The 15,969-nt window shown below is 42.4% G+C and overlaps 1 protein-coding gene across 4 annotated transcripts in view; it reads right to left on the bottom strand.

Moving 5' to 3' along the window:
* Positions 1–15,969, bottom strand: part of TGFBR3 (transforming growth factor beta receptor 3) — a 209,506-nt gene that overhangs the window by 23,256 nt on the left and 170,281 nt on the right. For all 4 annotated transcript variants that reach the window (XM_061411243.1, XM_061411242.1, XM_061411241.1 and 1 more), the window contains 6 exons: positions 14,846–15,177; positions 14,281–14,433; positions 11,266–11,406; positions 10,940–11,098; positions 4,513–4,812; positions 1,498–1,618 (listed from right to left, as the gene is read on the bottom strand). In XM_061411243.1, coding sequence (XP_061267227.1) covers positions 1,498–1,618; positions 4,513–4,812; positions 10,940–11,098; positions 11,266–11,406; positions 14,281–14,433; positions 14,846–15,177 — 1,206 coding nt within the window. The remainder of the gene's footprint in view (positions 1–1,497; positions 1,619–4,512; positions 4,813–10,939; positions 11,099–11,265; positions 11,407–14,280; positions 14,434–14,845; positions 15,178–15,969) is intronic.

The following is a 15,969-nucleotide window of genomic DNA, read 5'->3' as shown; positions in this document are numbered from 1 at the left end:
TTTGCATACAGCCCCTGGGAAGCCAGCCTACAGCCTATCCTTCTCAATTTGTTTAACAAACCTAGGCAATGAACTTTCTTCACCGCATGCGTCTCCACTAAAACCTAGTCTCAATTAGCAAATCTCATGAAATCGCTTTGATATTTGGTAAAACTTTCCTCTTGAACTTTTATGTAAAGAAAACATTGAACTTTCAGGATAATTATACATCAAGTTTAAATAAAGGTAATTACCTAATTTACAAGAGGAATTACTTAAAAAAATACCACCAGACTTAAAGAATGAATGAATGAATTACTGGAAGTTATACTGCTGCAATATTAATGCCTAATTATTGTCTGGCACAAGAAAAAGCAAGCTGCTGCCTTCAATTACGGGCAGAATTACCTCTCTCAAAATAGGTAAGAGTAACAGATGGAGTATGGGGTGGCTGTTGCTGCTGTTACACCATTTTCACAGTACAAAACAGAGCCAGCTGTTGCCCGATTATGATATGCTTTGCAACACAATTAATTTATTCTTATTTCTTTTCCCTTGGACCCAATAAACAAGGAACTACTTGGGCAATCCATTTATAGAAAGACTGCAGCTATTATAACTGCTTCAAATGGCTAAAAATTAATGAATAAAGTTAAACAAACAACAACAAAAACATTGATGAGGAACCAATAAACATCTAATACGTATATCTCCCACCAACTTGAGGACGGCTGGGAAATGAATGAAAAATTGTTTTGCCTCTTCAAACAGTACAGCTGAGTGGTATGGCTGAGAAGGCCTTTGGGAGTCATATGGTCCAACCCCCTCTTTCTCCAGATAAAGAAAATGAAACCCAAGGACCTGAGAGGAGAGCTCCAGAGTCCCACAGCCAGCTAGCAGGGAAAGCCTAGAGCTGTGCATAAAATTCTAAAATTGAAATGATAAAAACACATTTGAACAGTGGTTTTCAATGTCTTTCTGCTGTGACACCTAAGACAGATGGTGTTCACGTACATGGTACCCTCCCAAAGGCATCTGTGATCCCTGACAAAGCACTCTAATAGCTTGTAGCCAGCACAGCCTTTACCAGCAGGTCAAAGAAAGATGGGCTGTGGACTGCATGCAATTCCAGAAGGAACTCTAACCCTCTCCAACATGCTCGAGGAAGCATATCTGCATGCAGGGCGAGTGACAGCATCGTCATAACAGACTAACCAAGACTTTGCTCTAATATTTAAAGAGGAAGTCATTGGCAAAGGTATCATTAATGCACAGCAGCAGGAGAACCAACTAAACAAAAGACTCTGTGGGCAAAGAATTCTTTTCTAAAGCTACTAAATGGTCGTTAATTTATCTTTCAAATAAAACTGGGCTTTGATTTACAGTATTCCAATCTGTGGGGTCGCACAGAGTCGGACACGACTGAAGCGACTTAGCAGCAGAAGCAGCAGCAGCAGCAGCTTCTTTATGAGTAGCACACAGGTCGCTGTTCTCTGACCGAGCCTCCGCAGAACACACCTTTAAATGGTACTTCGTGGTGGATAACAGCGAGGGGCCTGGTGAACGTCTTCTTATTCTGCATCATGGCCCAGATCATTGAGGCATCCAGCGAGGTGCAGGCTTCATCAGGAAGCACACACTGCAGAGAGAACAGAGTCAGGGGGTCACTCAAAAGGGCCAGCATGGTTGTCCTGTGGCCCCTTATCAGACAGCTCACAGCTATTTACCCCAGAAAAACAGGATACCAGGATGGTTTTCAAAGAACCACCAATAATCTGAGAGTTATGAGAGCAGCCTCAGTGTATTCTCAGCTGCACTTGAAGATGCAAACATTGCTGGATGGATTCCCACAAAACAACTGGAGGTTTTAGTGTTATTTAGTCTGAAAAATAAAATAACTATATGACGAACATTGGCCCTTCATCAAGCTGGCTTACACACAAACGGTTCATGTTTGTGATTTGTGATGGTAGGAAACTTCATGTATTGCATTATGAGGGTGACAGATTTTACATCTGCTGTCCAAAAAGATAATCATGTTGTCGAGTGCATTTGATTTTTTTAATTACAGTATAGGCTTATGCAAAATGAAGCTTTCCAGGGTCATCTGCTTTTAATGTTCCAAAATGAAGTCCTAGGGAGTTGTGCCTAGGGGTGGAGGCCATGAGATCAGCTGTTTCCAGCTATTTTCAGTCTCCAAACTTAGAACCAGCATGCCCAAGCCTGGTGTATCTGTTTCCATTACCTTTTCCTTTAAAATAACTTTAGCTCCTTGTCTATGCCCATCAATAGGTGAAATGCTAATGTCAGTGACATCCAATCACTTTTGTTGGAAGGGGAAACATATCAATTATTTTTTAAAAATCTATATATAGCAAGGCATCCAGAAAAGTTAAGCTTCCAGATCTTCTAGTCACAAAAGAGCAGAGACTTGTGGCTTTATTGTCATTGCTGCTCTGAGCAACATCAAAGTCAGATACATGTTATACGACAGTTCCCCTCTCTTACAACCCCTGCCCCAAACAAACAAGAAAAGTCTTTACAACAGCCCTCCGGTAAAGGGAAACAATGGGTTTTTCATGGAGAGAACTCGTTGAGAAGATTTGCAGTTTAGGAAGAGCTTTCTTACTTTCCTTCTAGTTTCCTTGGTTAAGCAAGAGTCTACAACAAATTTCACTGCAAGATCCCGGGCAAGTCACTGAACACTCTGCTCTCAATTTCATCAGCAATAGGCAGGGCTGGACTCAACAGTCTTTGAGAATTCTTCCTAGAAGAATCTTTGGCTCAGTCTATTGTCATAGAAAGCAGTCATAGGAGTGTGAAAATGTTAACCATAGGCCGTAAACAGAGGAACAGCGGTAACAGCTCTATAAATGGTCCACTGTCCTCACCTCCACTGTCTCACCTGCTCTTCTACCTAGGAAGGAAGGCTATGCTATTACTCCAACGGTACAGACAAGGACACGGAGGTTCTGAGAGGTCAGGAACTTGCTAATGTCCTGTTAGGAAGAATCAGGCCTGCCTTCTCGGCCCCCATGCTCTTTCCACTCTACCTTGCCTTGGATATAACCTTAGGCTTAGGGCCACATCCCATGTCAACCCCAGGTACTTAGAACTTTCCTTTAAATGTTATAGAAGGAAATATTAGGACTAATTTTCACAGACTGACACACTATGAAGCTGGGTTGCTACAGGCCAGGCTCACTGAAAGGTGAGCGCTACAGCTATTAGTAAAGACAGGGGTAACTGCCAGGCCTCCCCTCCTAGATCCCCAACTCCTAAAGTTATTCTCTGGGTCCCACAGCCACTCAAGAAGTTCTGCATGGCTCTCGACCACTGTCCACTATGGCCCAAGCTTGATGGCCACTGGAAGGTGGAGGCCCACAAGGCTAGGGCACCAATGTTCCCTAAGGCAACCTAAAGAACACAGCCTAAATCACTTTATATATATATATATATACACACACACACACACACACACACACACACACACGCGTGCTCCCTGAGGACTAAGAGATCAGATTCACTATATTTTCAAATGTATTATAAAATTTCCTATGGTCTAATGGAGAAATTGATGCCCAGGAGAATATAATAGTGCAAAGGATACAGATAAATGACAATCCGTCTCATAACAATAATTTTTCCTTCTCCTTTTACACCCATCTCTCACAACCTAGGTACCAGGTGAGAAAATTCTGTCCCTATGAGACAGTGTTAATGACACAGCTCAATTATTGGACTTTTAGACGCTGACTGATATGCAAGTGTAAAAGGATGAGAAGTCAGCTTACACTGTGTGAGATATCTAACCAAAATAAACACACATACGAAGTTATACATAATTACGGCAGATCACAGAAACAAAACCAGACAGAAGATACCCTTCATGCAAAAAGCCAAAACAATGAGGTCATTACCCTTGCGGATGCCCCCTACCATAGCCACACCAGCAAGGTCAAAGGGTTCTGATTTCTGTTGTGGCAACAGCATGTACTAGTTCTATGTGGGGAGCAACATGAGGCAAACATGACGAACCACAATATGAAACCAAGAAAAATTAAAATATTTGTTAGTTTCCCTTAGAAGTCCTCATGAGACAAGTCAACCTTATAACTCACACAGAGAAGGTCAAAAAACAACTGCAATACAAATCTCAGCGGGACCTGGAAAAATTAATCCTCACGTTGAACTTGTCCTTCGGCTCTCTGTACTCTTGGCACTGTGTACTATTAGAATAGCAAAGATAAAGCCAGACCTCTCCTTCAATGGAAAACAGTCTTGATTTATCGTTCATAAGATACTACTGAATAGCATGCATGGAAAAAAAAAAAGCATATGGTCAGGACTCATTCTCCAAGACTCCATAAAACTCACAGTTCCCTGCTAACATGAACTTTATGACTTTGACTGGGCAGTCCCCAAACCAAAAACCTCAACCTGCAGCAAGCTGTGATTAAACCTTTCTGGTAGGTCACTGCCTCACCTAAAGATGTCAAAATAACAGGAGAAAATAGATGAAGGCCCACTAACCTTGGGTAGCTTCTGGGGGTCCTTTTCCTTTTTGGTACACAGCGTGAGCTCACACTGGAGAAAGAGCAGGGAGGTATTGAAGACAGGCTTAAAAACAAAGCTGAACCGTTTCTTATCTATCTCGGCTTGTGGGATAGGAAAGTGCACTCTCTTGGGATTGTAGAATTTCACAGATTCATCTTTAGGACAAATGTTCTCAATGATAGTATAATCAGACATCCTATCAGGGTTTGAATACGGAGAGATAAAGCACGTTTGGATGGCAAATCCCAGTTCTTGGTCAGCCTTGGTAACAGACACCTAGAACAGAACAGAAAGCTCAATTCAGAAGTGAGTTAACATTTCACGCTCACTGTAGGTACAAGGACAACATACCAACGTGGCCCTTCTGATGAGAGACATTGCGTGATTTGTGTAACACACCTATATAGTCTTCTTTCTAATCACAAAAGTGACACACTCATTGAAGAAAGAGATATTTTCCATTTAAATCTGGTATGGATGATGACAGTGAATTATTTAGTTTAAGTGCCAGCCTGGATTCTAATATTCTAAGATTCTAATACAAGATAAATAAGTCTCTTTGACTTCCTATGAGTCCTCTGGGAAATAAAAATAAAAGTATATCATGCACCTAGAGTAGACTTTCCAAAATAAATAAAACACCAACAGGTAAAAACCCTAATGTCATAATAGGATTATCACTTGTGAGGCAACCTCTCTTAAAAATTACTCAAAAAATAAAGGACAGAGCTAGATGTACTTAAACCAGGCAGGGAAGACCAGACTTCTAAACTGCAGCAAGTCAGAAGGAGCCTATACACTGCAGTGAAGTTACTGATTCATCTAAAGTCCTGCTTCACGGTGAGTAGCCAGAGCTGGCTTGTGGGGGCTGGATGTTGGGCATGGTGCAATCTGGTGGCGATCACGAGCCTGGCAAAGTGTCCCAGCTCTTCAGAGGTCCAAACCAGACCTTGCCAAGGACTCTCCCCTCAGTCTTTAAGCCCAAGGGTATTTTAAGGGAAATCTAATCTGGAAACGTTTCCGACTCATTTACACTTCCCTCTTACAAAACATTTGTATGGGCTATGTCCAAACCTTGTTGAGGTTCTTTTCTTTAGAAACAGGAAGTAGTGTGTGGCCAAGTGTAAACAGAATTCAAATCTCAACCATCCTGAACTCAGCTAAAATCTCCAAACCAGACTGGATTCTCCATCTGGTGACACATGGATCACTGTGTGAACTGCCTCTCCCCACTATTGCCTCATTCCTTGACTAAACTAAGAATCAAAATAAACTTAAACACTTTAGAAATAAAGTTGGTCCTTAACCATAAGCCAATAGCCCCAGAATCCTTTCAAAGGCATGAAGCTATAAACACACTTTGCATTCTGAGATACCCACGGGAAATCCCTGACATCACATGGGGCTTTTAGCCCACAGCACTATTTTGAAAGATCCCTATGTGGTTAACTGCAAGACACTCAACAGTGAAGATGATGAAGATGATAATGACATTTTGCTGTGCCTTAAAGCTTAATCCCTGAGAACAATCTTATAAGTATTTTCATCTTCATTTTATAAATGGAGGGCAAACGGAACACACAGGATAGATAACTTGTTCAAAAATCATAGCTAGCAAATACTGGGGAAAACCAAGGCTTGAGCCCAGGTCTTCTGAACCCAAGTCCATTTTCTCTTCACTATTTCACTACAGCTACAGGGTCAGTTCAAGCTGCCCATGATGTGGTCAGGGAGGGTGCTTAGTAAGACATCTTTCCAGGAAGTAGTATTTAGTAGTCTGAAAATATTCACAATTCATTACTTTTACAGTATTTCTGAAATGAGATATTTAATCTTGGAAAAATGGCAAACTACATATACTCTATTTACTCATAAGTGCCCTTTAATATGAACTCAGAACCCACAATGCAAAAACGTGTGATAGAAGAAATGCAAACCTTTTCTCTAATCTCAATGATCAATGATCTGCAATGGCAGAATAGCTAAGGTACTCCAAAAAATTGTTTGAGAGGAAAAAAAGACTATTGTCAATAAGTCTTTTACTCTGAAATGGACTGGAAATGAACAGTGGCAGGACTCTGCTGCTCACTCGCCATGAGCACTGACCCTTGGTTTCTGCCCCCACAGAATGAGGGCACTGACTAGATACAGCAACTGTGACAATCTGTAAAGTCAAAATTATATGCATACCACACAGCTCTCTGATAGTTAGGAAATGCCAGCTAATACTAGCAGTACTAATCTACATTTACATTTGGGGGGTTATATTAGACATCAACCCTGAATATTCATTGGCAGGACTGATGCTGAAGCTGAAGCTCCAATACTTTGGCCACCTGATGAGAAGAGCTGACTCAGTGGAAAAGCCCCTGATGCTGAGAAGGATTGAGGGTAAGAGGAGAAGGGGGCAACAGAGGATGAGATGGTTGGCTGGCATCACTGACTCAATGAACGTAAGTTTGAGGAAACTCAGGGAGATAGTGATGGACAGAGAAGCCTGGCGTGCTGCAGTTCATGAGGTTGCAAAGAGTGGGACATGACTTATTGACTAAACAACAAAAACAACATATAGACTTATATTTTTAACTTCCCAAGACAAATGAACTAAAAGAAAATGTGCCAACTGTGTGACCAACTATCACCCAAAGATGACCAAAGACCAAGTGGCAAAACTGGTAACATCTTGGATTAAAGGAAGAGATCATGATCTAGAGGAAATAGGAGATTCTGGGAGGCGATGTGATAAGAATGGCCACAAGAGGAAACATGGAAATAGCTCTTTAGACCAAGTCAATGATTAAGTTTTACTTACTTTCCCCAAATAAAACATTTTCTTATCAGCGGTGGAGTCCAAAATGAGACAAAAAAGACTAGGCATGGCTACTATCCTATTTAGCAAAATATATACCAATTCTCTCTCATATTTTAGGTGGTTTAAAACAATTTTAAAATAAAGTAGTTTATAACAGTTCCCCCTTCCCCAAATTCTCTTCAGTGTATTATTATGTATTTGCCCTGGTGGCTCAGCTGGTGAAGAATCTGCCTGCAATGTGGGAGACCTGGGAAGATCTCCTGGGGAAGGAAACAGCTACCCACTCCAGTATTCTGGCCTGGAGAATTCCATGGACTGTATAGTCCATGGGGTCGCAAAGAGTTGGACACAACTGAGCGACTTTTACATATCATTTTAATGATGTTTAAAATGGCATAGCAAAAAGACTTGGTTTGTTTTTTTCCATCACTTTCACAACGTCTTTGATTCAATTCAATTATGAACAATATAATCTACAAATGGGAGAATAAGAATGAAAAAGAAAATATATTTCAAATAAGCCAGCACTGGGGGTTGGGGGAGGCAGTTGGGGAGGAGGGAGAAAACCCAAAACATTCAGAGTTGGATGTATGAGGAAGATTTAAGGCAGCAAAGCCACAAATTGGCAAAGCCAGGCACACATCTGGAAAAGAACAAACTGCAGTTAAGCAGCGCCCCTAAAACCTATAGTACAATAGTGCATCACTGACCAACCACACATGTGGATGGAGCAGCCGGAATAGCAAGAAGAAAACACCAGTGTTGGATTAGGAGAGAGCTCTGATCAGGGACAGCACATAGAAAGCAGTATATCTTCCCTAACAGAGAAAGGAGTACCCAATGAAAGAGAAGATCTCTCAGAAGAGGGAAATCAGAAAGCAGGAGATGATCCAAGAAAATGTCTAGAGCCTGTGGGCTCCGTCCCAGAATCAGTATAAATGTGAGTTATTTGTCTTTCTTAAATAGAAATATGTGTACTGAAGTCATTTTTAATATATGGAAGTATCCCATTTTGGCCCCTTAAGCTTCTCCCTCCTCCCATAGTGGAGAACACCAGCCTGCATCTTAGCACCAAAACCAGCTCGATAGAGGACGACTTTCCTGTAAGACCAGCAGACATTCTGGGGTCATGAGCATAATTATCTTCTCTAGAATCCACTCTGTGAACTTGGGTATTGGCACTGCAAAGAGGTTACATTTTCTCCCTCTTGAAAATGGCACTTTGAGGATAAATGATGGCATCCTGTGGACAACAGTGTGGTCTCTGGAGCCAGATGGACTGAGTATGAACCCTGACTCTGAACTCAACTAGGTACTAATTGTGCGACCTTAGACAAATTTGGGCCTCAATTTCCTCATCCACAAAATGGGGATATGTTGGGGGCCAGAGTGAGGTACTCCGCCCATGGCAAAGGTCATGAGGAAGGAGGCTCGACATACACAAAGGCGGGATCGAGCCTCAGGAGTCCCCCTGGAAATCCTCAAGCATCTACCCCCATAACCAGAGCCTGCCTACTTTACTACTTTGTGCTCTTACCTACACCTCTGACTTTACGGGGGGCTGTCCCCCACCACCTCTTTCGGAGAAGGAGTTAACCTAGAGCTCCAGTCAATAAAAACTCTTGGGTGTGACAAGAGTGTTTTAACCTACAAACTCCTCTGAAGTTTCTCTAGCCTGCCTGACAGGCTCGTCCGGCCACATGTGATTGCTCACAGCCTCCCAACCGTGAGAGGCACGAGATGCTTTAAACCCTCTAAAAACAGGTTCTTTAGAGAAGTTAGAAAACTATAAGTATAGTGGGCTTATTAGAAATTGTGTTGGTGAAGGGTTTTTCATTTGTTGAGCCAATGTTTGTTGCTAAGTCTCCATATCCCCTGCCCTTACACACATTAATGAATATATAGAAGGAATAAGTATTAACCTTTGATATTAATCACGTTAGACCTTAGGCTAAGTAAATTCTTTCCTTAACTAAAACCCACTACACCCTCACCCTGTAGGAATGTAGCTTTATTTGGGTGGCGTCTGTTTTGAGAATAATCAGCCCTGGAAAAATAAGTGTCCTGATTGACCGCTGTCACAAGGAGAGGGTCGTAAATTGTCAGCAGGCCCCCCTGGCCAGAAGATGATGTAACACCCCTAAGACCTCTGTATACATTTGTGTGAAGCACCTGACTTTAATAAAAGTCAGGACTGCTGTCCCCACATGACTTTTGTATAACATCTCAGTGTATAAAAACAGACTCTGGAAAATAAAGAATTGGGATCAGTTTCTCGAAATACTGGTCTCCCCATGTTGCTCTCTCTCTCACTCTGGTTGAGTCTCCATCTGGAGCGCGGAACCCACCATGCTTACTAATTATGCCTGGGCTTCTAAGATCCGACCGGGGAGGCCTCAGTGTCTCCTCTCCTTCGGGAGAACGGAAGGACGCCTGCGGCCTATGTAAGTGGTGCAAACTTCTTGTCTTGAAGTTTTATTGGTCTCCCGCGTAAACCAAGCTACTCAGCCTCTTTTCTCCACTGAATTTTCCTACTGAGCTATCCTCATTCTATTACTCTTTATATCCTTAATTAACGTTTAATTAAGCTATTGTATCCTGATCCTCGCCTACGCCGTCTCTCCTTCGAATACCCTGGATCAGCCGGGGCTGGTCCCCGGCAGGGATATTAACAGTCCTGTGTAATAGAACTGCTCAGAAGAATACGAGTCCTTATAACTGAGAACTTATAACTGAGCTTGGCACAAAATAAATCTACAATAAACTTTAGCTGTTGTTATTTCATTATTACCACCACTACCTAAGAGTTCTGTAGTCACTCCACAGATTTACATTATGTCTGGTTATTACTGTTATACACAGGAAATAATTTTAATAAATTTATAGATACATTGGGGCTTCCCTCATAGCTCAGTTGGTAAAGAATCTGCCTGCAATGAAAGAGATCTGGGTTCGATCCCTTGGTCGGGAAGATCCCCTGGAGAAGGAAATGGCAATCCATTCCAGTATTCTTGCCTGGAGAATCCCATGGACAGAGGAGCCTAGCAGGCTACAGTCCACGGGGTCACAAGAGTCAGACTGGACTTAGCAACGAAACCACCAAGCCACCGCCATAGATACATTTAGATAATGATCTAGGAAAAAAACCAATTTTCATGAGCTATGGTAACATACAGTATTTCACTCAAAAGTATGCACAGTTTAAAAGATAGTCTCTGAGGGGGTTTGAAATATTCCCTTGTTAACTCTGATACTGCAACTACTGAACGAATGCCCTTGGCAAAAATACAAAGGACAAAGTAAGGACAAGGCTTTATAAGAATTTATGCCCCTGATTAAAAAAAAACAAAACATTTCATCCATTCATCTATAAAATGCTCTCTCCATTTAGCATAATGCAATGAATCCTGAAATTTCCTGCTTTGGTCAGAAACCAATGTGGAAGCGTCTTTTGAGTGAAGCCTTCATCCAGAGCTGGTCAAGGCTGAGGAAGGCAGGAAAACGTCTGCCCCCAGGGGCTTTCACTCATGTTCAGTAGCCACTAAGAATCTCCGCTAACCTAACAGCCCAAGGCTAACATACGGGTCTCACCTCAACATAAACGTGTCCATTCTCTGCCACAGAGAAGACCCCCTGGGAGGGCACGAGAAAGAGGTCAGTGTTGTACAGCTCCATGTTGAAGGTGACGTTCCTGTTGGGTTCGTCCTGGAAGGTACGGGGATTCCCTACCTGTCGCAGGCTACAATTAAACTGGAGAAAAGAAGAAAACAGATGGAAACAAATCACAGTCAAATGAAGCATGTAGCTTTAGAAGCTTTAGCCTTTAACATCTGATTTTATTTTCCAATGGTCCCCGACTAAAGCCAACCAAAAAGACAACAATCTCTACAAACTACCTCCTACAAACAAATACATACCACCACAATTTCAAGTCGGCTGAAGAAGGAAGTGTCCCCTTCATCCATGTCTCCTGGAAATCCATTATCACCAGACTCTAAATCTTCATAACCATCTGGCCAACCACTACTATCCCCAGAGGGTGGAATCTGAATCACAATCTAAAAGGCAAGGAAAGCACAGTGTTATGAAAACACCCAATCACATACTTTGGTTCCACCTCACATAAACACCCATGTAATAAATTCTGAGGTGAACTGAAAATCTGACTTAATTAAAAAAAAAACAACTCCAAGTTTTTTTTTTAGGATTTTATCCTCAAAGAAATGAAAAAGAAGAAGCCCAATGCATAATAAATTAAGATTTAAAATAAAATATGTATTTCAAATACTGTGAAAACACCAGACACTGAAATGGGGTTGGGTGGGGTTTTCAACAGGCCCACCTGTACTGTAGTGGGTGGGGGAGTTTCTCCTTAGGGGCCTTTATACTGAAAACTCTAAGAAACACTGATTTGGCTAATCCAAGGAGTTCTTGTAAGTTGTGTCTGTCGAGATTTGATAGGGACTTCCCTGGTGATCCAGTGGCTTAAGACTGAGCTCCCAATGCAAGGGGCCTGTGTTTCATCCCTGGTCAGGGAACCATATTCCACATGCTGCCACTAAGAATTTGCATGCCAAGGTCCCATACAGCCAAAAAAAAAAAAAGATTTGGTAAAGTTTGGTTTGAGTCAGAAGCAAAGAACCTGATGTTCACTATTGAACCATTCTTTCCTTACCCTTCTCCTATATGTGTCCATCTCCCCCACTATCTCCTGTATGAGGTATAGATGCAGGAAAGAACAACAAGTTCTATGCCATGAAAACCTATCTTAACACTGGTAGAAGGTTAGTTCTATGTAAGATGAAAAAATTCACCCAGGAATTAGGACTCCTTAACTCCTAATTTATTTGCATACATGGGATAGTTACAATTTTTGTTTGATTTTATGCTCCACCTCCTTAGATTTTGAATATGTTGTAAAATGAAAATAGATATTAAGTCTGAAAACTACTACAAACAATTATAACTAGAAGAAATGGTTAAAATAGCCACTGAGAGGAGAACAGAACGGGAAAGAAATGAAGGAAAATTGCCTCTCTATTCTTTTCCAGGTCCTCAAAGAAATTAGTGATGCAACTGAAGCAAGTTAGGTTATTACTTACCCTATAATAATTTTTTTTAAAAAGAAGAAGAAGCAATATACTTTTCTCTCCTGAGGTAGATGGCACTTTTTTTTTTTTTTTTAACTTAACCAGTTATCATGGCCTCTTATTGGCATTAATTCAAATCAAAGTTTAAAATTCCAGGGCTTCCCTGGTGTCTCAGTGGTAAAGAATCCACCTGCCAATGTAGGAGACATAGGTTTGATCCCTGATCTGGGAAGATCCTGCTTGCCTCAGAGCAACCAAGCCCGTGAGCCATAACTACTGAGCCTGTGCTCTAGAGCTGGGAGCTGCAACTACCGAGCCCATATGCTGTAACTGCTGAAGCCCATGTGCCCTAGAGCCCGAGTTCCACAGCAAGAGACGCCCTGCAATGAGAAGCCTGTGCACTGCAGCTAGAGAAAGCCCGCACCGCAACATAGACCCAGCACAGCCAAAAATATATAGAAATATTTTTAAAAGAGTTTAAAATTCCAAAATCACATATACCAGTAATATATGACACTCATTACATCTGGAAAAACTGGATAATTGCAAGAAAATGAGTGTTGGAATTGGCAGAAGAGTGTTCATCACAGAAGTCAAAGGTTAATAAATTATTTCAGTAACAAAGCGGAGTAGCTGCTCCAGCCTAGGGCTGGGGGAAGATCAGTGGATGAGAGGTCGGGAAGCTGGATTCAGTCCTGGCTCTACCACTAACTCGTCTCTCAAATCCAAACAAGTCTCGTAACTCCCTGGAGTTCAATTTCCTCACCTGTGAAATGAGGACGCTGAATGAGATCATCTTAGGGTTCTTTCCAGCTCAAACATTCTAAAATTGTCTGAGGAACAATAAACTTGGCTCACAGGAGAGTCAGTCCCTACATGAGCCATGCTGACCAGAAAGCCAGTCTCCTCCCTGGCTGGGTCCTATCTGTGGACCAGGAGTGGAATAAACAGAGTAGTCGGGGCCTCCCCAGCCCATGCCGAAGCTGGGTAGGCCCTGAGCACAGACACACACACACGCGTCAAAGCTGGACGCGGGGATCTTGGAGCCCTGTTTCTATCATCAAAAGTACAACTCAAATTGCAAAATTATCACTTTAAAATCCTTTTGAAATTTCATGTTCAAATTCTTTTAACGTTCACTGTGTAGTATCCGCCTCTACACAAACAGATTTAATCTGAAAAGATTAAGGTGAACTTCCAAGAATGATGTCTGGAAAGTGAAGGGTAGCTACTGCAATGACTATCATTGGGGAATCTGGGTAACTTCGAAAGTAGGAGATGTTCTTCAATTTAGGGTCTTTCCTAAGGATGGAGAGAGATTTAATAATTTCTCAAAGGACCTTTTCAGACTTCTCTCTTTTGGTTCTTTTGTTCATGAGGGAAGGAAAAGTTCTCCTACTTCTAGACATGCCTCAGATGAGGCCATGGATCTCAGATGAACCATGGATCTGGTTAGCTCAGTTGTACAGAGGTGCTCATTCATAGCCTTGGAGTTTGTCCTCATGTGAACCAGGCCATCTGAGCCTGCAGCTTAGCCAGAAAAAGCCATAAGCACCTTGCCAGTGAACGCTTTGCCACCAGGAGATGGAAGGAAGGGTGGGAAAGATCATCACAAATGTTCCAGCCGAGAAAACAGGGCCTCCCAACTCCCACACACTCACCAACAAAACAAAAGTGTTCAGGGTCAGAGTACATCCCATTTTGTTGAGAACCAACACTGGGCTTCATTCAAGTCTGGGGTACATGGCCCTCCTCACTTTCATAGAAATCTTAAGACTAATTTTAAGGTAACACCCAGCAAGGCTCAGGCAAAGGGAAAGCTTTGTCCTGGAGAACACTCACGGAGTTGTAGTAAACCACACCATCAGGGGCTGCTCGCCGGAGCCGAGTCCCACAGCCATTCAGGGGAGACTCCAAAATGAAGTGGGTGTCATTTGTCTTGGCCTTGCAGGTGGGATCCAACAAGGTGAGCTCCATCCCAGAGTAGCCGCTGGCCTGAAACAACCACCACCAAAGACATAAAGAGGGGTCCACAGACCATTCTACAGCACGCAGTTCACACATTTTGCCTGGTCTTCCAAATAAAGGTCACTAGAAGCCTGCACTCCCTCTCCCCCCTTACCTCCTTTCAGCCTACCATCTCTCAACAGCCCCAGATTTGTGTTTGTTGGCCTTGGAAATTCAATAGCAAAATATTGACACACAAGGATCTGGAACCCCCCCTCACTGAGAACAACAGGAACCGGGTGAGACTCACAGCCAAGGGGAAGTGAGCCCATCCAACTGAGAAAACAGTATCAAATCTCCAGAGTTCAAAAGTGAAAGAGCTGGAAATAACTCACACAGACTGAGGTGAGATGGACAGCGAGGTAACCTCCCATTCTCTCCTTTAAGAAACTGCACCAACCTGAAAAGAATCTTTGTCTACAGCCACAGTCATCTTCTCATTGTCACACTTGACGGACAGGGCAACATCTGTGCTGCCCTGCACCTCCTCTGGCTCTCTGGGATCAGGGAACAGGATGCCAGGGATGACAGGGTCCTTTGGCCGAGGGATCCCATCTTCTCCCCCTTCCTTCCGGCCTCTCCTGGAGATGTCGGGGAAGGGAAAAGGGAAACCTCCATTTCGGCTTCCCCCTCCCCGAATGGGTGGGTTGTCCAGGGCAGGCAGAGTACCAGGGCCCAGCAGGATCCGTAGCTCAGGAGGGACGGTATGGACCTCCTCATCTCTCATCTCCTCTGATGGTAAGAGAAGAAGGCAGAACATCATCAGTGTTTGATGCCAGGTCACAATCATTATCATGAAAGGTGAGAATAGGAGGAATGAGCACAGAATGGGCATATGTAAAATTATCCCTAATGAGCAATGTATAAAGGAGATGTGAAGTCTGTCTCGAAGCCCGAATTCTAGTCCTGATGTTCTTTCTAACTGGTCTGGCAGCTTTGGGTAAGTAGCTTACTTCTCTGTGCTTTGGTTTCCCAATTTTTTTTAAATAAGAGGTTGAATTAGATCAGTGGTTCTCAACTTTGGCTACACACTGAAATCACTCTGGGAGCTTAAAAAAAAGCATCCCTATGCTCAGGCTGTACCCCAGCCCAATTAAGAACTGAACTCTCTTTAAATCATTATGTTTTAAAGCTCCCCATGTGACTCCAATGTGCAGCCAAGATTAAAAACTGCTGGATTAGATGATTTCTAAGGCCCTTCAAGCTATAAAAAAATCTACTCTTTGAATAAGTTATGTGGGATGATATTATTCCATTCAAATGCCAATGAAATACTTTCCTTGAATCTAGAGATTCTTTAGGACAGTATCTAAAGATTTCTTGAAACAATACTGCTATTTTGAAATTATTTTGCTACCTCCTATTTCACTGCTAAATTCTAACAGATATCTAGGTACCTTTTAGAACCTAGTCCCCCAACAAAAAGAAAAAGCTGCTTAGCTTCAATTATCCCTTCAAAGTCAACTGATATATACTTGAGGTTAATCTATCCTGCAATGGGAGTTGGAAAAGATGATGACAGTA

This window comes from Bos javanicus, chromosome 3 (assembly GCF_032452875.1).
Source record: "Bos javanicus breed banteng chromosome 3, ARS-OSU_banteng_1.0, whole genome shotgun sequence".
NCBI classification, from domain to species: domain Eukaryota; kingdom Metazoa; phylum Chordata; class Mammalia; order Artiodactyla; family Bovidae; genus Bos; species Bos javanicus.
The sequence above is the reverse complement of the archived record's forward strand: the minus strand, read 5'-3'. Positions and strand labels throughout refer to the sequence as shown.